The sequence below is a fragment of the Tetrao urogallus genome, assembly GCF_951394365.1.
Source record: "Tetrao urogallus genome assembly, chromosome: 2".
Taxonomy (NCBI): domain Eukaryota; kingdom Metazoa; phylum Chordata; class Aves; order Galliformes; family Phasianidae; genus Tetrao; species Tetrao urogallus.
In genome coordinates, this window is record NC_136814.1 from 2,909,579 (window position 1) to 2,934,374 (window position 24,796).

Below are 24,796 nucleotides of genomic sequence, written 5' to 3' on the forward strand. Positions count from 1 at the left end.
GTACGCAGTGCTGAAGATATTTCATCTAACTCCCTTTCACCCTCACCCAAGCCTGACCAAAGCTTCTAGTCCTTATCACAGAGGCATGAATATGAAAAGTGGCTTTCTATAGGAGTAAGCCTGTTCCTTTTCCTTACTGTTTTTAATCTTCACTTTCTAAAAAACATCATCATTTATAGGTAAAAGGAATTTGTTCACTGCTTATGAATTTGCCCACTAAACCAGAAAGGCAAAGTGAGCATTAAAAATGTACCCAAGAAAAGACCTGTACACCTCTCTAGAATATTTATTCCATGTTCTCAGATAGATAACATCTACCTTCATCTCATCCATCCAGTCCATAATGTATAGCATTTCCTGGAAAATCTTTTGTAGGCCAAGATTCATTTCCAGCCGTTGCCTTCGTGCCCTGAGCAGCTCCAGGAGGTACTCCCACAGGCGTATAACATTGTCCTTTCTTGCAGTGATGCGTTTGATATCATGATAATTTTCAGTCTCAAGCTCCTTCGCAACTGCAACCACAGCCTGGACTCGCTCTTCATATGCTGCAATGTCTGTTTCAATGGCCTCGTGCTTTTTCGTTGCAGCCTCTACTGCTGGAAGGTCAAAGCCAAAGTTATCCTGTAACGACAGCAGTGGCATGCTCAAACTTAAGGGATTTCTGATTGTGCAGAACACACTTGTTAGCAACTGAGGATCTCAAAATGCTCTGAAAACTCTTCTGATAAAATCAGAGACATAACCTTCGGGGAAAGAATCACAGTGGCCATCAGGATCTTCTTGGTTTTTTTTTGTTGTTGTTTTAAATCCATCGCTAGTAAATAACAACAACTGGGCAAATTCCATTAAACTGACCTGAACATTCAGGTAAAAAAATCTCAACTGTGGGTGTTTATTTCTACGAGCTTCTCCTGACTACAGACTGATAGATTCCAAGACTGGTATGTCAAATGCATTAAAGATAGGTCAGTAATGTATACTCTAAAAATACATTTGCACAGACATGCAATACATATAAATATACACAGATTCAGTAAAATGAGTGGCACGGGAGAAAAACCATCCTCTTTGCAAGAACTGTGTCCTTTAAGTACTTGGAATCATTTAAGTCACACAGACAATTTCTGAAAGGCACCTGAGAAACCAGACGTTGATTTTCACTCAGCCAAGTTTCTCTCATAGCTGCCTTGCGATCAAATCTGCGTGCAAGTTGTTCCAGTTTCTCTTGTCTGATGAGCTCATTTCGCAGTGCCAGTTCTCTTTCATGTTCAGCTTTTTCCAGTCTTTCCCAGGCCTGAAGATGTGGAGGGAAAAAAAAGTAAAAAACAAACAAACACTCGCCTCCTAAATACACATTCATACCATAAATCACGTCTGCTTCACACGAGATCAGTACTGAAGTCCCTTCATCAAGTTTCACAGAACTGGCTGATTTACTTACGTGCCAGAATATCTGGTTTATATTGGCTGGCCTTACACCTTGTCTGCTAATACGGACTTAAACTTTGGTCTCCATTCATTCATTCCCTTTCTGAGCAAGAGGTATAAGCCTTATTTATCTCAGATGCAGTCTCCTGAGTTCATTTGTTATTTGCCTCCATTGAACCTCAGGTAAACCACCTGACTTGAACATGTAAGAGAACAACTCTTTCAAAATCTTCTGAGTGCTATTTTCAAAGAAGGAATTCTATCTTTTTCCTTTAGGAAATGACAATTAGATATCTGTGTGCAAAATCAGTTTACAGCTCTTGTTGTCACATCCCCATTGGAAAGGAAAACAAATACCAAATTTCTTTTGCTGCATCAGAGTCCTTTTTTTCGCCCAAAGCAAGAAGTTACTCACATGCATGGCATTAATTCTATAAAAACAAAGTCTTAGAAGCACATTGAAAGCCAGCTAATCACCTTTCAGATCTTCTTACAAACAACAAAAATACCCACAATTCAACATAAACTACCCCAGATTCTGCTAAATCTTAACAGATGTGAAACTGCCTGAAACTCAAAGTATTTTAGGCATTCACAGGCACAGGACTTAATGCAAACAGAGAGCCATGCAGTTTACTGCTCTCTAGGATGCAGATTGAAGCCACAGACACCCAAAACAGCTGCTCTGGGAATGCCAAACATTATCAAACACAAATAAGGAAAGCTCACAGTTCTAAGCTGTTTGTTATCCTTGATAGAGTCTGTCAGCTCTGCTGCAGTTCTGTCGGCTGCACCAGCATAAAAAAAATAGCTACTTAAATCCCAAAAGAGAATCCACATGAGTCACAGTACTTCCTTTACTCTCCCATGCTGTGGACAGAAGGGCTGAGAGGCAGATAAAGGCCAGTTCTGCTCCCTGCTTGGAGCCATGGAAAGCAGAAGCATTCCATAAGCCTGAATGACACAGGCTGCCCGCTGCTGCGCTTGGCTCTGCTGGGTCTCAAACAGCCTTCTTCTTGTTGGGAGCTTTGTTAGGACACACCTCATCAAAACTAAATGAGTAAGGATGCAATACCTAGATATTGCTGCTACTATCTGCTGATTAATAGCCAGGACCCCAGAGGAACAAGAGCTACTACATCCATAACTGACTGCTCGGAACTACTGCGCGCTTTTCTCCATGAGGAAGAGCTTAGAAATACTGAAGCCATCCAGGGACTCAGCTCCTATCAGTGAGTTTCAGATATAGGAAAAGATCCCCCCACCTGTCCCATCCCTTACAGTCCCTACGTGAGCCTTGGAGACAGCAGATATTATCTTCACAGCGTCCCAGCACGCAAAGCCTGCAGAGACAGACACTGAAAAGAAAAACCAACTGAGTCGCAACGGATGGGCTGCCTCAGTTTACCTTGTTTATGTCAGAGATGAGTTTGCCCTCCCTTGGCATGTAGACTTTCTGATTGTTGGCTCTCATTTTGCTTTGGATGGTAAAAAGCAGCACTTCCAGGTTTCCTTTTTCTGTAAACCTGAACAAAATTTTCCAAAGGAATAGTGTTACAATAAAGCTTTCATGGTTACCAAGGCATTATCAAGCACTTCCTTAAAATATTGACATGAATGGAGTACTCAGATAAACACCTGAATCTTGTGTGAAAGCCCTCACCCCTGCAATCAGCTGGGTCAAGCAGAAACAAACACACTCCTTCACAGGAGTCAGCTGTCTGTCAGTTTAGATTTAAACCTCTTTGAGGCACAGAAGGCTGCATATTTTCTTACTCTATTACATGCACTGTCCTATTTTATCAACCCAAGAAACTGAAGTTTTGTTTAGAGCCCACTGCACTCCATAAACTCTTCCCACTCTCTTTCCTGAGTTGTATGCCTGGGAAACAAACAAACTGGGGAACAGGCTGCAATCTAGAGGATGTCTGTAATGTTTTTGATTGTAATTATTATCCATTAAAACTTATATTAGACAAAAATACTAAACAGGTGTAATAACGTAATGCTAAAATAAACTCTCCAGAAATAATCTGCATGGCTTTGGTTGTATCATTTTTAGCAAGATAGCTATGTTTTACGAAGCCAGACACACTTCCTCTTGATTACAGAAAAACAGTAAGAGCCTTTTAATAGCTGTATCTTGGTATTATATGCTGCTATGGTGATATTACCATACCAATATGGTATACTATTACTGCTTGCATTACAAGACAGGCACCTCTGTGAAGTGATAGCTTCCAGTACCATGAGATCCTGCAAACAGCACACTTGTTTTCAATTATTATTACTGCTATTGTTATTGCTACATGCGTATCAAATAGCATAAAACAAATAGAATCCAAGTAACAATGGTCAGTGCCCATTAGAAATGTGATATCTAGTAATGCTCAGAAAAACAAACTCCTAGGCCAAGATTAAAATCACTTCTATGCGTTTGTATTTTCTTTAAATCAACAACTGCCCGAACAAAACAAGACCGCTGTTGTTTTAAGCTAAGATGAAGATTACTTGGGTGGTTTCTCTACTGTGCGGTAGGTGTTGAACGCCTGCAGCTGCTGCTGCACACCAACTAGGGAGTTGGCAAATTTGCGGTTGTTGAGGATGATAATGGTTTGCTCAATCCACTCCAGAAGGTCAGAAGCCAGCGATTCATATTTTTCAATCATTTTCTCTGTTTCAATGGCATTGTCGAGCACCTGCAACAAGCAGCACAAAATAAGATGAGTAACAAGGGCAGCACACTGCGGAGTCATCCAAATCCAGCAAGCTACTCAAAGAATCAGGGCGCTCACCCTGAGCGCCACAGCGCCTGTGTTCCCTGAGGTACAAGGACTTTGCATTTTTTGGTGCTGAATTCCCATGATCCCAAGGCAACAGAGGGGCAGAGCAGAAGCTTACAACAGGATTCACATCCAGTCTGCCAGCTGTGAAGATGGGGGCAGCTTTGCCAAAGGGCAGAGAACAACAGCATGTTTTTTCAATGAGAGACTTTTTCTGGGCTTCAGAAGAGACAGAAGACCCAGAGGGTGAGGAGCAGCTAATGGGAAAGGCAAAGCAGCAGTGATGCAAAATTAACAAGCAAAAAGAAAACACCAGCCAAACGTTTTCTAATGAGAGGCAGCTGGAAATTAAGTACTCCTCGTGGTCAGATGGGAATATTTAACATTCAAAATGCATTTCAAAAGCAAAACTAAGAACTACCACACAGTGGACTCTCTAAGGTTTAACACTCAAGAGGAAAAAAAAAACCCTAAAATCAGAAAGATTTAAATTGCTTTGCAATAACTTATAACTTCAATTTGCAAACCTTTCCAATGCGTTTTCCTTCAACAGCTAAAGCTTTCATTTTGGAGAAGTAGTGATAATATGTCACCACGTAGGTGATGATTGACTTTTCATCGGGATGATCAACACTGATATCTGCAAAGCAAACGAAAGTTGTCTTAGCACAGTGGGAGCGCATGGACTAGAACAACAAAGCTAATAACAACAAGAATGGGTTGGAGAGTCAGAGAGATGGGTTCAGTGGCAGTTCAAGTCCTAAGATTTATGTCCTGATCAGAAACATTCAGCAGCTTTGGACTGGTTCTGGATTACCCAATGCTGTACACTCTGTCACTAAGAAGTATTCCTCTATCCACCTCAGTGCAGACCACGGCTAAAGCTGGGGCTGGAGATCTTTGGGCCTTAGCATCTAGTCCATGACTTTGACACAGACTGCACGGCTGAACAACCTCCCCAGTGTCCACGTGAGGCAGCAGACCTATTGCTGACTGACATCTTCAATGCTCTATCACTATGTGGAGAAATGCAAAACGAATGGCATGTCTGTCCAGGCAAATCTTCTGAGATACACAGATGGAAAACAAATCGGTTTTTTTCTGTAGCAATTACGAGGCACTGGAAAACAAGCAAGAAGAAACTTGCCCAGACTCATGGCCCCTATTTATTTGCCCTGTAACAGAAAAAATTTGTCCTGGAGTTGTGAGCATTCCTTCCGATGCACGTGAGTGCACAGCCTCACAAATGCTTGGGATAAATCTCACCAAGAGTCTGAAAGAAATGGCTCACTACGGGGTGAAATCCACGTTAGTCATCTTCTGGTTCAGGACGAGAAACAAAAATATTTTTTTCAGAGCACACCTCTAAGGATGCCTCTAATTGGAATGATTTTATGTATACGTGGCCAGTCCAGAGATCTTGTCAGATGGGGGAATATAAATTCTGAATTTAGGGCTGTTTTGGTTCCACTGCTCAGTCCTCTGCAGGAGACATCTTGCACTCTCTCCTTCCCTCTCTGGCTGTATCGCTGAGTGAGTCAGCAGCATCCTGCTAGCTGCTCTTCAATGCAAAAAGCAATCACAAAACAGCATCCTCTGACAAGGTGGGAGAATAGAGCCCACAAAGCGTTAAAACTGCAGGAATTCTTACCCTCAGGGTCCAGGAGCTTAGTAAGACCAAGGTGTTGCTCAGCAAGGTTAAAAGCATTCTGCAGATTGTAGTGTGCATTTGATTTCTTCAGCTTGTCAAAATCAATCAGATCAGGCCTAGACAGGATGAAAAATTCTTTAGATTTGCCAAAGCACAGCATTTCCACCCTCCATGAACAAATGACATAGAACGTGCCATCCCTAGAAAACCTGGCCTCTCATGCTGCCAAGGTTTCACTTGCCCAGTACCTCTATGCATTTCAGTGTGAGAATTAAAAGAATGAAGTAACACCTAGCAGTTAGCAGGGCAGCAGAACCTAGCGCGTCACAAAAAATAATGACAGTTTACCAGGGACAAAGGCAAGTGGACAGCTATGGGAAGTCAGTCTCTCCTCCAGACAAGGTGAGCATGTAAGCCATCCCACTGACACCACCCGAGCTCACCAATGAGTGGCACTGAATTTCTGTCCAACTTTAGCACCAGATTCTATAATCGCTGCCCAGTGACTTTTTTCCTCTTCAGGCTGCCACTGCATTCCACTCTCCTGGCCTGTGAATTCAGAACTCGTAACTGGCTACGCAGTAAGGTATAAAGACTTCTCCTCCAATGAGTCAGTCACAGAACCAAACAGAGTGTATATTTTATTCTCTTGAAAGAAACAAAACGCAACTCGCGGTATGAGAAGCTGTTGCCCAGATGAGCTCACAGCAAACACAAGAGTGAAAAAGTGAAAGGCGAGTTGCTGTAAAACTCTCAAGTAATTCTTCAACCACAGGTTTTAAAATCAAGCTGCACGGTAACTTCAAAACACCGTGCACTCTTCAGCAGACCAAGCTTTCAAAACCCACCAGGACATGTCCCCACACATACCTGTGCTTGTGTATCAGTGCATTGAAAGCCATTCCGTCCCTCCAGCTTGTCGTGAAGTTGTGAATGTTGACGTTGGGGTAACTGCCAGAACAAAGAGAACACAATGAATACAGCACCTCCGCTGCAGCTCTGTGCAACCTGTTGCTGAGGGCTGGTGGCAGGAGTGACGTGTTTGTTGTAAAGCTGATGGTGTGCCATTCCTTCCCTCGATGGACAATCTATCATCACAACTGTTTTCTAATCAGGCACTACAAGTAAGAGCATCTTATTTACTGCCCAGAGGAATTTATACGCATGTGGCTAAATCGTAAATTCAGAGAACATGAAGCCAGCTTACCACTGGTTTATTTTTCTTACAGCTCTCAAAATGAAATCTGTGTCATGAATTTTGGGTCCCCAGCTTCTAGTTCACAGTCAAAGATTTGACCAGGGCAAGAGACAAACCTCTACCTTTGCTGATATCCACCATGATAGGTGGATCCCACTACATTTGAGTAAATGTGAACAGAAAAAGCATTATTCCTGGAGGGCAAAAATACTTTTGGAAGGCCAGAATACATGTTTCAGCACACCTGAGACACATCCATATCTTATGCCATTGAACAAGAAGTAATTTTATTTTTGAGCATTGAAAAATCAAAAAAAAAAAAGCCTTAAGAGGCAACAGAGCTGAGAGCAGCTTCTTATGCTCAGAAAAACCTAATCAATCAATATACACTGATACAGACTGAACACAGAAATTATCAGCTTGCCTGCAGCCTGCTCACGCTGTAATCAAAAGGGAAAGTTAGACTAATTCCACAGAACAGTTCTGTTCCTTCTAGATATTTCACAGACTACACGTGAAAAGCAGAAACCCAGTACACATCAACTTCACTTTCACTCTGATTGTAAAAATCCAGATATAAGCAAACGGCACATCATTCTTTACCAGGGACTCAACTACTGCATCATTAAGGGCACTGCAGGCTGGGGAACAGTTGATGTCTCCATATCATTATATGTGCAAAAAGGAAATGATGGCAGCAAAAACCTTGACACCATTATTTCTTCAAAGTAGGAGGGTCAGCATTTACTATATACTTATTTGTGTTTATCACACAGAATTAACCTAATAAATCAGAATTTTCTGACTTGTAAACATCAGTGCACTTTCCCAGTTCAAATCCACTTAAGGAGATGTATGTATTTGCCCATTTAAAATGATTTCAATGAAAACTCAAAACGTTGTAGAAGCTTTAGAGATAATCACTTAATCCACACTCACCCAGCTGTCTTCATCTGGCACCACAAAAGCAGTGCATCCTTAGCAGATTTCTTCTCCTTGTTGTCCTCAGTTTCAACGCTGATATCTTGGATCTGAAATTAACAAAGACGTTTAAAAACTTTTCTTTGAGAAAACACATTTTTCTCTTTCTTAAAAATGATGAAGGACGTTGTATCATAACGTAAGTAGCAAAGGAAGTCTATGATGACCCAAAGAGCACATTAAAAGAATGTGCAGCCTCTTCCTTGTTTAAGAATATTCAGTGAAAGCTTCATATGCCCTTTACTGGAACATTACTGGGTTTTTTTGGTCTATAGTTTGAACTTCAGCAGAAAATATTTCCAATTGCCAAGGCAAACCCTGTTCTACACGGCACCATAGTTTTACCCTGCAAACCAGAATACTGTGATTGAGGGCTACAAGCTGTTTAGAAGGGATAAGTAGGGCAGGAGGGGTAGGGGAATTGCATTCTATATTAAGAAGCAGATGCACTGAAAAAAGCTGTCTCCGAAATACAGCCATGATCAGGTTGAGAGCTGTGGGTGAAAATTAGGGACCAGACCAGTAAAAGGACACCTGGTGGCTGGGGAATGATACAGGCTACCTGACCAAGGGAAGGCTGTTGGCAAGTGCTCCTTGCTTCAGCTATAAGAAGCATCACACTCACAGGCTCTCATCCTGATGAGGGATTTCAACCACCCAGATGTCTGCTGGGAAAGCAGCACCGTGAGCTGCAAGCTATCCAGGAGACTCCTGCAGTCTGCCAAAGATAAATTCTCGGTGCAGGTGGTGGAAAAGAGGTGTTCTAGACCTTGTTCTTATGAACAAAGACTGACAGGTTGGGGATACAAAAGCCAGGGGCAGCCTTGGATGCAGAAATCATGAGATAGTGGAGTTCAGGGTCTTGTATGGAAGAAAAAGGACAATAAGGACTGCAAGCCTGGACCTCAGGGGAAGTCTACTTTGATCTCTTCAAGGACCTGTCTGGATGTATCCCGTGGGTTAGAGTACTGGAAGGTAAGAGGGCCCAAGAGAGTTGGTTGGTATTCAATTACCACCTCCTCCAAGCTCAAGATCACTGCATCCCTAAGAGAAAGAAATCAGGCAAAGGTGTCAGGAGATCTGCATGGATGAGCAAGGAGATCATGGAAAAACTCAAACGCAAGGATGTTTGCACAATGTGGAAAAAGGATCTGGACACTTGGAAGGAATATGGGAATAGTGCTCATCCGAAGCAGCGTAGCAACTAGATATCTCAGATGGTAGGCTGTGTCTCAATTACTTTAAAGGAGGGAAAAACATTTATATGGCCAAACATATCTGATGTTATGGATGTGATTTACTGTTTTTTTAAAAAATGTATCGCAGCTCCTGTGAAGCCCCATTGCAGTTGCTGAAAGTTAGGCAGACATCTTAACATTTAGAAAAAAACTGAAAAACCTTAAAATAAAGAGCTTGTATTTGTTTACTATAGCTTTTTGCAAAAGGATTTTCCAGTCTTTCCTGACAGAAGGCAAAGAGCAATGTGCAACTTGCAGGAAAGCGAGAAATCACTGCCTTCTGCTGAGAGGCTAAAAGATTCCTGCAGGCACCCTTCATATGCTCCAGTGCAAAGTCAGACGAGTTAATGACAATCACCACAAGAGATGAGAGTGGCATTTCCTCCTAAATAATATATATGTGTGTATATCCTGGGTGCATCAAGAGAAGCGTGACCAGCAGGTCGAGGGAGGTGCTCTGCTCTCCTGAGACCCCACCTGGAGCACTGCGTCCAGTTCTGGAGCCCCAACACAAGAAAGACATGGAACTGTTGGAGCAGGTCCAGAGGAGAGCCACAAAGATGATCAGAGGGCTGGAGCACCTCCTTGGGGCTCTCCAGCCTGGAGAAGAGAAAGCTCTGAGGAGATCTTACAGAGGCCTGCCAGTACCTGAAGGGGGTCTACAGGAAATTGGGAGGGACTTTCTAAACGGGCAAGTAGTGACAGGATGAAAGGAAATGGTTTTACACTGGAATGGGGCAGATTTAGACCAGATATTAGGAAGAAATTCTTTACTGTGATGGTGGTGAGACACTGAACAGGCTGCCCTGTGAATCCACGCTGTGAATGTCCCCTTCCTGGATGCATTCAAGGCCAGGCTGGATGGGACTGCAGTCTAGAGAGAGGTGTCCCTGCCTGTAGCAGGAGGTTGGAACTACATGGTCTTAAAGGTCTCTTCCAACCCAAACCATTCTATGATTCTATATACCTGTGACAGGAGCTTCATATTTGTTAGAAGTTAAAAAATAAAAAAGTATAACCCTCTGCACAGGAAACCTCTGACCTAATTCTCACTGATTGCCACAGAAGATCTTGAAGTTACACTCTCTCCCCTCAGCTCTGGAGCATGCCTCATCAGATGCCAAGCACCTTTACCTCCTATCATGTTGAAGGGTTTAGGAATGCTCCAATCTTAAAAAGCAAGATAAAACCGACTACAAGTAAGTATGGAAAACTCAAACGTGTACAGGTATGCATGTAATGCATGCATCCTCACCTGGAATCTCAGGATAATAGTCCAAATAAGGCCAAGTGTCAGTCTGTGATTCCCATCCACAATATCATGAGATCCCATGTTTTCCAGGTGCACTCGTTGCTCTTTCAGGAACTGCAGGGCTTTATCAACATTCTCCAAGCAATGGATGCGCATCCTTCCTTTAGTTGGTTTGGGCTAGAAGGTACAAAGGAGAAGAAAAGCATGTATTACTGTTCATTAAAAAAAACCAAAAAGCATGGTAACTTCAGTCCAATAAGCTGAGTCGTCCATGAAGCCCACTGCTGGCCACCAACACTGCATGCACTTGTCTTGCATATTCGACCACCAGTGTACATCTCAAGGATAATGGCAGCACATGTCAAATCTGCTAACCTGGGACTGCTAACATCCCAGACCTCTGCCACATACACTGGGCAACCAATTTCATTTTGTTTCTGAAATGTTTTACTTGCTTCCTTCCTTCATGTTTTCCACCTAGGCGCTTCAGCAACTCACTCGCTACCTGGAAGATTTGTTTGTTTGTTTGTTTTAAGTTCACACCACACTGATTACATTTTCCTAAGCTGCTCTTTTCTCCAGTACAAGCTCTTCCATACTGAAAAGGACAGCTCTACAAAGATACGCAACTAACCGACAGCTGACAGGTAACAAACACTCCAGAGAGGATCTGTAAATACAGATGCAGATCTCTGAAAAGTCAACTCCAGTTTGGATGGTTGCTAGTCAATAAAACACCCTCAGAAAGAAAAGTGATTTTTTTGTCAGCTCAAGTAGATAAGCAGTGTGAAACTAACATTCAAAGTTTATTCCAAATGACTCCTTTTGGGAGGAACTGCCACACCAAAGTAACACCATTTTATGAAGGCCCAGTGCAAATGAAAAAAGCCATGAGTGTGCTAGCAGCGTGCAAAAATCAGCTGTAAAACTGAAGAAAACTGAAGCAAATTTGTTCTGCAGATAGGGGTTACAGATGAATAGCTTGTTCCGTGTTCACTGAGAAGTGGCCAGAGATAAAAGACAAACTACTAACTGACACAATTTCTTTGTTTTCTGCAATGAATGTAGTTAACTGGCTGTGGAAACAGTTCAGGCAAAATCCTCCTTTCAGACTGCATTCAAGGGGAAGCGTTTCAGCCAGAGCTAAATTATGTCCCCTAGAAACAGCAGCTGAAGTAGCAGCACATCACAAGAAATGCTCGCTAGCAAGGCGCTGCTCTGGACAAGTAAGCTCCAGAGCAACCATCAACTTTCAGTTGGCACTGATCTCTTCCAGAGGCTGGAGAACAGAGTAGAGAAAGTCGGATCTCAGGTCAAGGAAGGGAGCAGTTCCATGAACCCAATACTGCTTTTGGGTGCAACAGTCCCTCCGAGGAGGCTCTCAGTGGAGATGATGCTGGATCCATTCACCTGCTGGCACCACCAAATCAAGTTTAATGGACTCCTGCAGGTTGCACTGGGGAGAGGGAGCTGAGGGAGCAGCAGAAGCAGCAGGCATGGGGAAGTGTGGTTGCACTCAGCAGCAGCTTGGCCCACACTGTACCTGCTGCCACACTGGAGTGCCCCACATCAGCCACTGTAACTCACGCTCACTTATAACTATATGAAATTTAACAGGAGCAAGTGCCAGATCGTATACCTGGGACAAGGCAAACCTGGCTATACACACAGACTGGGGGACGAGAGGCTGGGGAGAAGCCCCATGCAAAGGGATCTGGGGGTTCTGGCTGGCAGCAAGTTGAACCTGAGCCAGCAGTGTGCCCTGGAGCCAGAAGGGCCAACCGTACCCTGGGGGCACCGGGCCTGTGCTGCACAGCCTCACTGCCAGCACTGCCTGTGCTCTGGGGCCGCAGTTCAAAATGGACATAAAGCCATCAGAGAGCACCCAGAGGAAGGCTACGGAGCACGGGAGAAGGGTCCAGAGGGGAAGTCGTATGAGGAGCACTGAAGGTCCTGTGTTTGCTCAGCACAGAGCAGAGGAGCTGAGGGGAGGCCTGGTGGGGGCTGCAGCTCTCACAGGGAGCACAGGGCAGCGCTGAGCTCTGCTCTCTGTGACAGCAACACGGCCCAAGGGAACGGCATGGAGCTGTGCCAGGGGAGGGCAGGCGGGGGTGAGGGAAAGGCTGCGTCCCAGAGGGCATGGCACAGCAGCTCTGCTCCATGGGATCCAGCCCCAGAATCCTGGACTCAAATATGTGCATAAAATTCCTGTTCCAGTGCATCAGTAAACACATCATATTAAAATAATGATCTAGATGAGTTACTGGGATTGTTCATTGCTTCCTTAAAATTTGATATTTCTTGTCTTGATTTGAAGTTTTCTGCATAAGATACTGCCTTCACATTTCTGCTTGGGTGGCACGGCAATGTCAGAACTTAACCAGTGACAGGCACAACAAATTCCAACAGGCTGGAGAACATCAGCAGGTGTATGCTATGTGCCAATCCTACTGGAATTTCTGTGCTGTGTGCAATGGTCTCAAAGTTTAGTGCATTGCGTTATCTGTACTCTTGTTTGCAGAGAAAGGTGTGGTGGAATGCACTGTTCAAACAGAGACTGCTGTCCTCCATCCTGAGATAACAAAGCTACAATAAATAGGAATTCGTGGTAGTGCAGACAGCTGCCAATGCAATATGCTGAGGATGATGTGAACTCAGATCCAGCAGTCTCATTGGGTGACTCCTGCACACTTCCCACCCAGCTTGCATAAGCCTTGTTTGCATTTTTGAAACCTGCAGTAAAAAATGTAAATGAATCATGCAGCACGAGTCACACGGCTGGTCTGAGCTTCACTGCTGCTAACTGACACTGAAAGTGAAATCTTGGCAGGTAGGTACAGAGATCTAAACAGAGGTGCCAGAATGCTGCCAGGATCCTCAAATAATGGGAGCATGTTGTACAAATAAAACCTGATCTTGGTGCTCCCTGCAGTGACATGACAATCCTAACACCTCACCAAAGTTAATTATTTGACGCAGAGAGAAACGCATCTCGAGCAAAATATAGCAGAGCACTGAGATTGTTTACCACAACCCACACAATGCTGGGACAGGATACTGTCCTGCATGCCAGAGATTCCTTCTAACCTCACAGATGCATTTGGAAATCTCCCTTTCTTGCTTCACTATACAGATGCTACATTGTAGGCCATATGTTCAATTCATTACCCAGGGTTTTAGCCCATGGAGCTTTCATTAATAGGACTGCTCCATGACAAGCGATTACACAGCTGCAACCTCACATAGCCTTAGGTCTTAGCTAAAGACCTGTATTTCTTTGAAAAGATTGCTTTAAATTAGATAGTTAAGAGCACAGCCATCATTTTAAGGAACTGAATGAAAAAGTGATATTCTTCAGCCATTTCATCACACAGTTTTCCTGTCATGCAGCAGCTTTTTTCACTAGAGAGCTTTACTTACCACCACAACCCGATATCAAAGGGATTTTCTTTCTTTTCCAAGGAATTTATTTATTAAATACGTTTTAGGTATTTCTCTGACAACAATAACAAAAAAAATTCCAAGCCTTATCTACTGCAATAAACTCAAGTACACCCAGGAGCATTACTGAGTAGTGGGATGTGATGGATGATGGCACAGTGAAAGCGCTGTAATGAGCCCCAGCATGTAGCTGGCCCTCTCCAACCTGCTGTCATTCACTCCCCTGCAGCACACTCTAGGGAGGGGAGAAGGGATAACCCAGGCCTTGGGCTGGCATTTCACGAGGACTGTTTATTGGCCTGCCTCTGTCAGACACAGGAGCAGCAACATGCTGCACAAATGCTCAGTCTCTCACCTGCAATAAGCATTCAAATAAGACTTCCTTTGGTTTTTACCTAAACCAGTAGGAAGATATTTTAATGGTGTCTGGATCCAGCTGTTCCTGAAATAATAAACCTTTCTTACCTCATTTAATACATAAGACACTTGCAGTGTTGAACCTTCAATATTCAGTTGGGTCAAGCATTCACCAAAACAAATGAAGAAGAAAGCCACAATGAATATTAATAAGCAAACACTCACAAGTCTCTCTCCTGAAAGAACTTCCAGGAGTTTGATGAGCATCCTTCCATCGCGAAGGTCGGTGTACAAATCTGTAATTCTGCATGACACACGTGCCAAGTGGGAATTAACCCACTTGGTGAAAGTCTTCTTCTGAACTGCCTCACGTTCATCTGTTAGGAAAACAACACAGTGTTACTCAAAATAAATCACATTTCATGTACCCAGATGAGAATGTGATGCTCAGACACATCCTGTCTTTTAGGTGAAAGAAGCCAGCTTCGTCTCTGCCAAGTCATTGCAGAAAATGTGACTTCTCATCAGAAATCCACCTTTTTCCCTGTTTTATCACATTCCATTTCATCACTGGGGATTTTACTGAGTTACTATCTATGGAATAAATCTGGAGTATAGATTGCAGACTTGCATGCTGCTCATGTAAGCAGCTTTCTCAAGGTGTGAAGAGGTCAGCCATAGAGCTGCGATGTAAAAGCCACTTCGGACTGATCAAAGTGCCCAGTAGTTAGCTCAAGAGTTACCATCCACCACAGGAAGAACAGGGCAACTTCTGCTCTCAAATACAAGTCAAATCCACAACAGATCCCTTGAAATAGCAAAGGTCTCTTTGGATTAGCACAGGTATAAAAAAGCAGAGAACAAACTTCTCATTTACTTCCCCTTTCCCCCATTACAGTATTTGGTTGCAGATTCAGCATTTGTAACTGTATTTACACAACATCATAATGAACTCTTCCATAACTGCATGTTTGAGGTAGACTTGCATTTATTTTAACCATGGAAAAATGGCCTCTTTCCACATTCTCTTCCCAGAGTCTTTCACAACTGCTCATACATGAAAACACTGCATGTGAGAGCTGTCTTAATGCACAGGTTCACTATAGTACACATTAATTCAGAAACTCCTGAACAGCTATCTGCCAAGCTGAGAACTCTCAGACAGAAAATTTTAGACATCTTTGTGGTTAAATTCTTTTGCCAAGGGCTTTGGATGAAGCCTTTCCTTGTTAGCAGAAAGTCATTTCATTGAGCTGGGAACTACTACAGACCAAATTTATCAAAACACAGGTGCTCAAACTTGGAATCCTAAGTCCATAATTAGACCTACAAAAGAAAGCAGTTGGCATTTCCAAGCAGCTGAGCATCTAAACCTCCTCAGGTCTCTTTAATGGTGCTGATGCATTCAGAAACAGGACATACAGACTGATAAATCTTAAACAAAAATGTAACATGTCCAACTTGTCAACTCCGAGCGTGCAGCTGCAAACACAGAAAATGCCAATGACAGTGCAGAGGAATGCAAAGTCTATGTCTGACTGCACAGAGTTCCAGTGGATGCCCTCTTTCATAAGACAGCACGTGCCCACCGGCTGCAATGCGCTTCTACAGAGTGGGGGGGTATGATCATAGAATGATAAAGGTGGGAAAAGATCATCCAGTCCAACCACCAACCCGCCCCTACCACATCCACTGCCCACGTCCCTCAGTGCCACATCCCACGGCTCTGGGACTCCTCCAGGTGACCCCACCGCTCCCTGGGCAGCTGTGTCAGTGCAGAATCACTTCTGGAGAAGGAATTGTTCCTAGCAGCCAACCCGAACCTCCCCTGGCACAACGTGAGGCCATCCCCTCTCGTCCTATGGCCGTTCCCTGCCAGCAGAGGCCGACCCCGCCTCACACAGCCTCCTTTCGGGTGGTTGCAGAGCCATAGGTCTGCCCTGAGCCTCCTCTTCTCCAGACCGAACAGCCCCGGTTCCTCAGCCGCTCCCCATCACACTTGTGCTCCAGACCCCTCACAGCCCCGCTGCCCTTCTCTGGACACGCTGCAGCCCTCGGTGTCTTTCCTGCAGTGAGGGCCCAGCGCTGAGCGCAGCACTGGAGGTGCGGCCTCACCAGTGGCAGTGCGGAGGGCCGCTCACCTCCTGCTGCTGACACACGCCGGGGTGCCGTTGGCCTTCTTGGCCACCTGGGCACAAAGTTAACAGCCCCACAGCCTTTACCTCTGTGCAGCTTCCCAGCCACTGCCCCAAGGCTGCAGCACTGCGTGAGGCTGTTGAGGCCAAAGCGCAGGGCTTTACCCCAGCTTGTGCCTTACCAGCTTCAGCATTCCACTCATGGGACTGCAGGGAAGCAACAAAAGCCTGATGACCAAGGCATCAACAGAGGCTGAAGAGGACAGAAAGCTGGGAAATTAACCCAAGGAAAAAGAACAGTAAGGAAAGAAGTAATATAGTAGAACAGTGGCAAGGAGAAGGGATCTGAGAGCAGATCAGCACTTCACCTATGGTTTATGCAAACCCCACCCCAAGATTTCACTTCCTCCCTTGCATTTCTGAGTTTACTCTTGCTACTTGGCCATGTAGTAGGAAGTGACCCAAAGCTAATGCACTGAAACTGTTCCACACATAACAGCTCTTACCCAGCTATACATCAGGAAACTAAAATAAAAGCTGCAGCATCTTCTAACCACACTGCAATTCACACCAGCGGTGTAACAGCTCAGCTAGTGCAATCTTGGACCAAAGGAAAAAAAAAACAGCACTTCTGACCAGTGGAAATGGTCATCTATCCAGGCAGTGATTTAAATACAGTATCTACTAACCCTAAATACATTCTTTCTGAGCTGTTTATAGCACATTCCTGGGAATATTGTATCCACATAAGTGTTTGTCTACCAAAGCTTTCAGTTGCAATGTTTCTTGAAATGAATGAGTCACAGAACTAAAAACCTTGTAATGGTTGGCGCCTTTAAAAGAAAATCCCAATAGAAATTACCATGTCCCTTTACCAGCTCCAGTGGATTAAGCAAGCCCCAGAACAGCTCAGCAAGTTTATTTAATCACTGCACAATCAACATATTCAGAGTTCCCTGTGGTTACGTTCATCTTGAAGAGAAAAACGGGCAGACAGTGTCCTAAAGATAAAGTTGGACACAGAAAATATTAGATAAACAAGAAAGCTATCAGATATCACTATGAAGCTATCCATTAAAAAAAATCCTTGGTCAAAAGCTATGGCTACCAACAATCCCCCTCACTTTAGATCACAAGAAAAGCAATGGGAAGAACATCCATGTGTTTTTAATAAAAAGATGAAGGATCAAAGCCTAATTTCAAACAGACAGGACACAACGTAGGAAACACTGACATGCCGTGTCAGGTTGTGAAAACCTTGGTGCCGTTCCATTAATTGGCAGCAACATAGGATCTTCTGTTGTTGTCAAAGGAGTCAAAAGAAGGCAACAGAGAAGCTGAGCAAGGGCGGTGCTTGCAGTGGGGGAGGACAGTCCCTCCGTGAATGGCGCCAATGTGGCCCAGGGGCCCCATGGCTCTCCACAAAACCTCCCCACCCCAGCATGACTTCGCGGCCCTATGGGGGGACATGGCCACGCAATCTCCAGGCAGCACGGACTCAGCGGTAAAAGCCTGAGAAAGTTCAGGAGAGTGACTCCTTTCCATACATGCTGCCTGAGCATCCTTAAGCACGCCAACTTCTTGGTGAGGGAGAGGGTGGGAGCACTCCCTGTACAGCTGGGGGGCCTCAATGCCTCGGTAGCTCGGCACCACTACGCGTGTTTCCTTTAGTCTAGTTCACATACAGCTGCTGCCTCTCCCCTTTTACCTTCCCGTTTCCTCTGTGTGTCTTTCTGTGGGCCTCCAGTTCCTGTTTACAGCAGAAGTTCACGGGTTCGGTTGGTTTTTCTGGCCCCTCCACTCCCCACCCTCGCTCTGGTCTCCTCACACCTCATCCCCACCCACCCTCTGCAGAGCAGCCTGCTCCCCGCTCGCGCTGCAGACAGAAATAACCTCCAAGTCTCCTCAGAGACAACAGCTTCAGCCATTCCAGCACTGTCTCCACAAGCTGAGCCTGCTGCTGCCTCTCCTCGTGTGCCTGAGCAGCTCAGTTGGCTGCTGGGTCAGGTGCTGGGCCCAGGCCCTCCCCACCGATGCTTCCACGATGCAGGAACAGGCAGCGTGTTTCAAAAACCGTCTGACTGAGGCTGGTCGTGTTTGAACCCCTCCTAGTTATTTCTACATGACGTTTCTTCCACACAGTATTTCACAATGACTGCAAGTTTTTGCAATGCTTTCGCCAGCCCTTTCAGACCCATCAACTGCATTTTCCTGCTGTGTAATTTCAGGTCATAGCACGTGCAGATGCTGGTGCAGCTCTGACACAGAACACAACTACAGCTATTTCAACACACAGTGCTATACAAAAACCTGCATGCACCCCAGGAGCCAGGTGCACCCATGAGCGACGATACCAGGGATGGGCTCTGAAGCATTATTTGTGCACCTCCTGTGACCGTTTTGACAGATGTCCTTCATTCCTTCCAAACCACATGTTTAGGTTTTGAAGATTAATTAAAACTAGAGGATACGGGTGGGGCTCCAAGCGGCCTACAGCTTGTGAAAACATTTGTTTCCCAAGGGTAAAGAGAAACATACGACATGCAAAACATGCGCAGCAGGAAAACGGAAGGGGCTCTAACAGCAGTATTGATAATAGAGAATCCAACTTATCTTGAAGCAACACTAGGAAGGAAATTTCCTTTATGCGGAAACCCTCCTGACAATACCGCTAGCACATGGCAGCTTGCAAGCTCCAGCTCTGTGACTGAGATAAATCAAGGACCTACTTTGTTTAGAACTTCAGTAAATAAGCTAGAGTTTGTTCCCCAAAATCCACATAAGCCAGCCCAGGCCAGGATGTCAAGCAGCCATCCAAGCCCCTTTTCCACCATTTCTGCCTCTACTAATTCAGTGAGGAAAGCACTTGACCCAAATGTAGTCAGCTTTGACTGACCCACCCGAGTCACTGCAGTGAGAGCAGGCCATGGGCTCCATCCCCTCTATGTTCCACATGCTGAGTGAACAAAATGGTCTGGACCAGAATCATGGAGAACCTGTACTAAATGCCTCGCCAAATGCATAGCTCCAACAGCTGGCTGAGAGAAGGACAGGCTGCTCCTGCATGCCAGAAAGCGCTATCAGCCCCAGCCCTTTCTTGACACCACCACCAACCGCTCTCGTGGCAAGGGTTACCTGTGCGGCCGCCTGTTTGCTATAAACAGCCTCCAGACACTTTGCTCCCTTCCATACCAGTCAAACCACATTTTCAACACCCTGACCTTGAATCCGTTTAGAACTGAATGGCAACTGTTTGGTGCTCACCGCTGCCAGCCCAGCACAGGTAAAACAGCTTTCAGAGTGCAAAAGCTCCTGCCAGCACCTGCACTGAAAACGCCTCTGCACCACATCTGATAAGCAGTGGAGTGCTCTGAAATGAGCTGAATAAATAGAGAAATGAGTGCATAAAAGGGAAGCCGAAAGCAAGAGCGAGTGCTGAGGACAGTCCTGAGTGCTCGCTGCCCTGGCCAAGCCCAGGGTTTGGAGGCACCACAAATCGTCCCCACTGAGCCCCGCACGATCTCTGCAGGACCGGTGTGTTCGTGCCCCTGTCACACCTTGAGCAAGGCAGAGTAAGGATCAATTTTAATTCTTAACTGCAAATGCTTGACCTCCTGCAGGTTTAAATCTTTTTTCTTTCCATGCTGGAAGTCATTTTTCTGGCTTATTATTTTTTCACTACAGCAACAAACGCAGCCAGCGTGCACCCTACATGAAGCACTGCTAAACACATACTGACTCAGAGATCAGATGAGAGTTGCTCCAGGCACTCCACTTCTGCTGATATTCAATATCCACAGCTTCCCTGAATTCCTCAGATCGTAACCTCGGCTAACTGTGCAGAGAGAAAAACAGAGCTTTCTTTCACAGGACAATGTTGCCATTACTGTAGGCTTTCAGGGTGCAGGATATTGCTGTGTGTTTTCTCAAAGATATGAGGATATGGAGTTCAGCAGCCACCAGTCTCACAAATCCCAGCCTGGAGGTTTTTACCCACCGGCAGTGCTGTGGGAACAGAGCAACATTGGCAGCTCCCATCCCTCGCATATCTGTGCAAGACAGAGGAGGGCCAGGGATTCTCAGGCTGCCCTTTCTAGGCACCCCACAGCTCAGCAGGGCGGCAGGGCCTGACTGCAGGGCTCCGCAGGTTGCTGAGCTGCTGCAGTGCTAAATATGATACTGAGGGGGAAAGAAACACCTCTGTGTGCCTGTACTGGTGCAGCTAAGGAGAGAAACATCTGCCTGGAGAAACACTCCCAGAATGATGGCCTTTTCACTCTGTCACCTAAGTGCTGCGCCGGTGGATGAGGCCAGAACCCTACAGAGGACAACACATAAGAACTGCAGTCAGGTATTGGTTAGACATACAGAGTCTGCAATAAAATATATGGGAATAGATCTGCAAGAAAGAAAATGATGGAAGGAAAAAGGATCGCCTGGCCAGGAGGAGGGCTACTAATTTCTTAGAGGAATGGGAACGAAATGAGCTTCTCACAACATTTGAATGCCCAATGGCCATTTCCCCTTCAGCAGTAAGGCAACAGAACTGAACAGTGGATGATGGTTCCCTCCAGCTGCAGATCATGGGTTAGGACCGAAGGCAGGATAGGATGAAAATGGAAAGAAGGGAGATGAATGTAGGAAATAGACGTTGGTAACAACACAAGCATGCAGAGGCAAGCAACAGTGCAGAGCGAGACCTGCAGGAAATAAGCCTGCGTCCTGTGCAGGCAGCATGGCTGTGCCACACGTGGGGCTGGTGCTCAGAAAGAGCCAGGTGAGCATTAGAACAGCATCTCCTTTGGTTTTCGTCAGACTGTTTAACACAGAGGAATGATGCTGCTGCTGCTGGAAGTAGCCTGTGTTTGCTATGGTTATTTATGGCGCAAAGTAGTCTTCAGTGTAACTTCCCAGTTAAAAATGGTGAGACTATGCCAGGTTCTACATGCTCGAACATGACTTAGACAAGAACTTGAATGCGAATGTGAAACATGACAAAGCAAAGAGGTGATTCTGTTTGTACCGTGTTTAGCTGGTGATTTTTGTTGGGAGCAAAATCCTTGCTGCATTCCCAGCCCTTCCACATGGAGATCATTGGTCACAGGGGAGGGCTGTGCACAACACGCCATTCTCTTTCACTAGGAAGCACCAGCCAGCTTCTAAATCCTATTAAATATCTACCCTTCTCTATTAAACATTACAGCCAGCATGTGACTACTTTCACTGCTGAAAATGCTCTGAAAAAGAAAAAAGGGAAAGCTACATAATGCAGCATGTGGAAAAAAAAATTCTGCAGTTTTCTCTTTGATGTCACTAACCCTCCCTGGAACAATGAAGCGATGCACAGAACAATGTCCGGGAGCCAGCCAGGCATTACGGGGCTGGAAGGGCAGCTCCCCCCATTGTCTTTATTTTTACACAGGGTTTATGGCATTTTGGTGTCAGCAGTACAGAAATAACCCTTCCAAAAGCCAGCTTCTGATTCATGTAGAAGAACGATTGTGTCCATCTGCAAAAAGGTGCTGTGAAGGCTCCCAAAGCCAAGTAAGCGAAAGTCATCTGGGTTTAGCAGATTAAACTCAGCTGATTTTTTAAAATTATTTTTAATTCTGACAATCAAATTGATGTATTTAAGTAGATTTGGAGAGAATACTTGCTCCGCTCTCTGTATGTTGGCATAAATCAGCGAACTGCTCCTTTAGCATTAGATAGACCAGTACCTCACCTTCACGCTGTATTTGGATAAGTACATTAATAACGTTTTTACAGCAAAATAACAAAAATAAAGTGGAATAAAGACATTAACTTTGTGGCCTCAGGAGTGCCAAATATGTAGCTCAGAATGGAGATCCTTTAGAATACAGCATGAAAAATACCTCAGTGTTATTTGTATTGAAAATAAAAGGACACAAATGCCTTATTTGATGTGTTTTGCTGGCATTTTCTCCCTTTGCATAGCAGACAGTTCTCTTCTTCAGGAGTATGGAAAAAGTGCTGGCTGCCCCAAGCCGCTGGAATTCCCACAGAACAATGACCAGCCTGAGGTCACGGAACTATTTCAAGCACATACGGTCTTGTGGGGTCTTTGCAGTTTCCTTTAGAAAACATTAAGAGCATAATGCAGGGAAGTGCCAGGGTTTTTCTGGAAGAGGGCACTGCTGTTATTTTTAATTCATGCCCAGTTCACTGGCTGAATAGCATTAGGAGCAAGGGTGAGGGCAAGGCTTGGCACACACAGAGAAGACAATGGGCACTCAACTAAGTACAGACCGTCTATTTCCTTCTGTCCCTAGCAAGCCCAGCAAGTGTTTTTTCCAGTGCATTCTACTTGTTTAGAGGAGGAGGAATGAAGGTAGGATGAAGGAGTGTTGTGTTTTGTTTTTTTTTTTTAAGATTAACCCTCGCTGTGGTTGATGCAATAATTCTCACACAAGAATGAGAGTAACCTGCTGTTTCTGCAAAACAACTATGTGGGCAGGCTGGGATCCTCCTTATCTAGGAATTTGGAAATACGAAATTATAACTGTTACGCAGAGGTGAGTCAGTAAGGGCAGGGCTCTCAATGTGAAGATGAGGAACTGGATCCTGACACCCATCCCTTACCGAGCAAAGCCAGGAGCAGCAGGGACAGCAGCTCGCAGGGTGCACGAGGCACGGCAGCTGACCTGCTGCTGCAAGGCTGAGTGTGTGCAGGCAAGGCGAGCTCCGAGGCTTCGGCCAGGATGGTGTTCAGATAGCAGCACGGGGCCCACCGTGACCCTGCCTCATCAGCCATGGGGTATTCACACCCCTGCTGGGCAAGGCCCTAAGCAACACTCAAACTGCCACTGCTTTCAAGAGGTTTGTCGGACCTAATAAAACTCCTCATGTCCTTTCCAAGCCAAGGAATTCTGCGATTCTGTGAATTTTAGCAAGTTTAAACAAACACAAGCCAGAAAACAAACAGCTAGCATTCCCATTCAGTCCCACTGAGGGATTCCAGAGAGCTGCAGGGTCTTTTCCTTCATCTGAGGCACAGGCATAGACATTACATAGAGTGAAATGTCAAAGCTGTGCTGTGTTTTCACCGTGCTCCTTTAAAACCTCACTGCAGTCAGAATAGATGAAAGAAAAGCCAAACCTTTGTTGGTTTCATGTTTAAATCTAATTTCACCTTAATGACAGAAAACCATGAATAGAAAATAAATAAATCTATGATGAATGCATTTAGTCCTCTCAAAATATTAAATCTGAGTGCTAAGAGATGTTATCATTATAATTAGTTGCTGTTAAATTACAATTTTCATTATCGCAGAAATATATTAAATAGAAGAACACGTATTTAAACAACCACCGTGTTGATCGGGGATTAATAACAGTTCCAGTTTAACAGGCTGATTTTATAGCCCTGCTGAACAATGTGCTCAGTTCATCCAGTTGCCATGGTCACAGAACAATTTATTATTGGTAATTGCAGGCTGTAGCGCAGAGGCAGCCGCACTGCGCTGCACTGACGGGCTCTGAAGGAAAGCAGCAGTGGCACAGCTAAGCCAGGCCATGGCTCAGCATGCTCCATGGAGAGCTAAGCTAAAATCCCAGAGGCACCCCCACAAGGAAAGCGGGAGGCCTGACACCCATAAAGACAGGGTAAATTACAGCGACAATTACTGTGCCACTGAAGGAACCAATGGTATTTATAACGTGCAGTTGTTTCTAAGAAAGGAGTTTTTAAAATGAATGAAATCTAATGAGATTTAAAACAAACTGCTAATAAGAAGCATTAGAGGAAAAACCCCTAATCTTCTCTTGCTCTAATCTGCAAACCCATCATGCAGAGCTCCTGCTGAGTCCTGGGGTTGTTGTTTGAGAACAGCAGAACTTGTGCCTTCACCTGTAAAGCTCCAGAAAATGGAACCACAGCTTTAACACAAACATACACTCCAGTCAGCCACTCTGTATATTAAAGCTCTTCTTTAACAAATCCACACGTTAATTAAGAAAATAAGAATCTGTCTTTTCGTGCCATACTTGCTTTCTTGTGACTTCTGAGGTACAAAGCTGCACATAAATTTTAATTCCTCACCTCAGAATTTTCCTGCCAGCTTGTTTGATTCTGATCCAAAGGTCCTTTACTGATTTGCTTTGGTGGAACAATGGGGCATGTTTAAGCAAAATCACGTTAGTCTTTGGAGTCGTGCGAGAGCAGGGGGAAGAAAAGATACATAAAGTACAGTATAATTTGCCCATAGAATAACTTTCAAAGCAATAGCAGGAAAATGCAAAAACTCCCTCTGTTTGAAACCCTAGATGATCTCCGAGATCTAAAAAGTGACGCAAATTTGGAGGAATTAGT

The 24,796-nt window shown here is 44.8% G+C and overlaps 1 protein-coding gene across 2 annotated transcripts in view; it reads right to left on the reverse strand.

The window, feature by feature from the left end:
- The window catches only part of SPTBN1 (spectrin beta, non-erythrocytic 1), a gene marked incomplete at both ends in the record, with an annotated part of 87,818 nt that overhangs the window by 37,323 nt on the left and 25,699 nt on the right, over positions 1-24,796 (reverse strand). For both annotated transcript variants that reach the window (XM_079550772.1, XM_079550773.1), the window contains 10 exons: positions 319-621; positions 1,136-1,294; positions 2,837-2,954; positions 3,940-4,127; positions 4,739-4,851; positions 5,863-5,978; positions 6,733-6,813; positions 8,000-8,091; positions 10,535-10,708; positions 14,555-14,706. In XM_079550772.1, the coding sequence (XP_079406898.1) occupies positions 319-621; positions 1,136-1,294; positions 2,837-2,954; positions 3,940-4,127; positions 4,739-4,851; positions 5,863-5,978; positions 6,733-6,813; positions 8,000-8,091; positions 10,535-10,708; positions 14,555-14,706 (1,496 nt within the window). The remainder of the gene's footprint in view (positions 1-318; positions 622-1,135; positions 1,295-2,836; positions 2,955-3,939; positions 4,128-4,738; positions 4,852-5,862; positions 5,979-6,732; positions 6,814-7,999; positions 8,092-10,534; positions 10,709-14,554; positions 14,707-24,796) is intronic.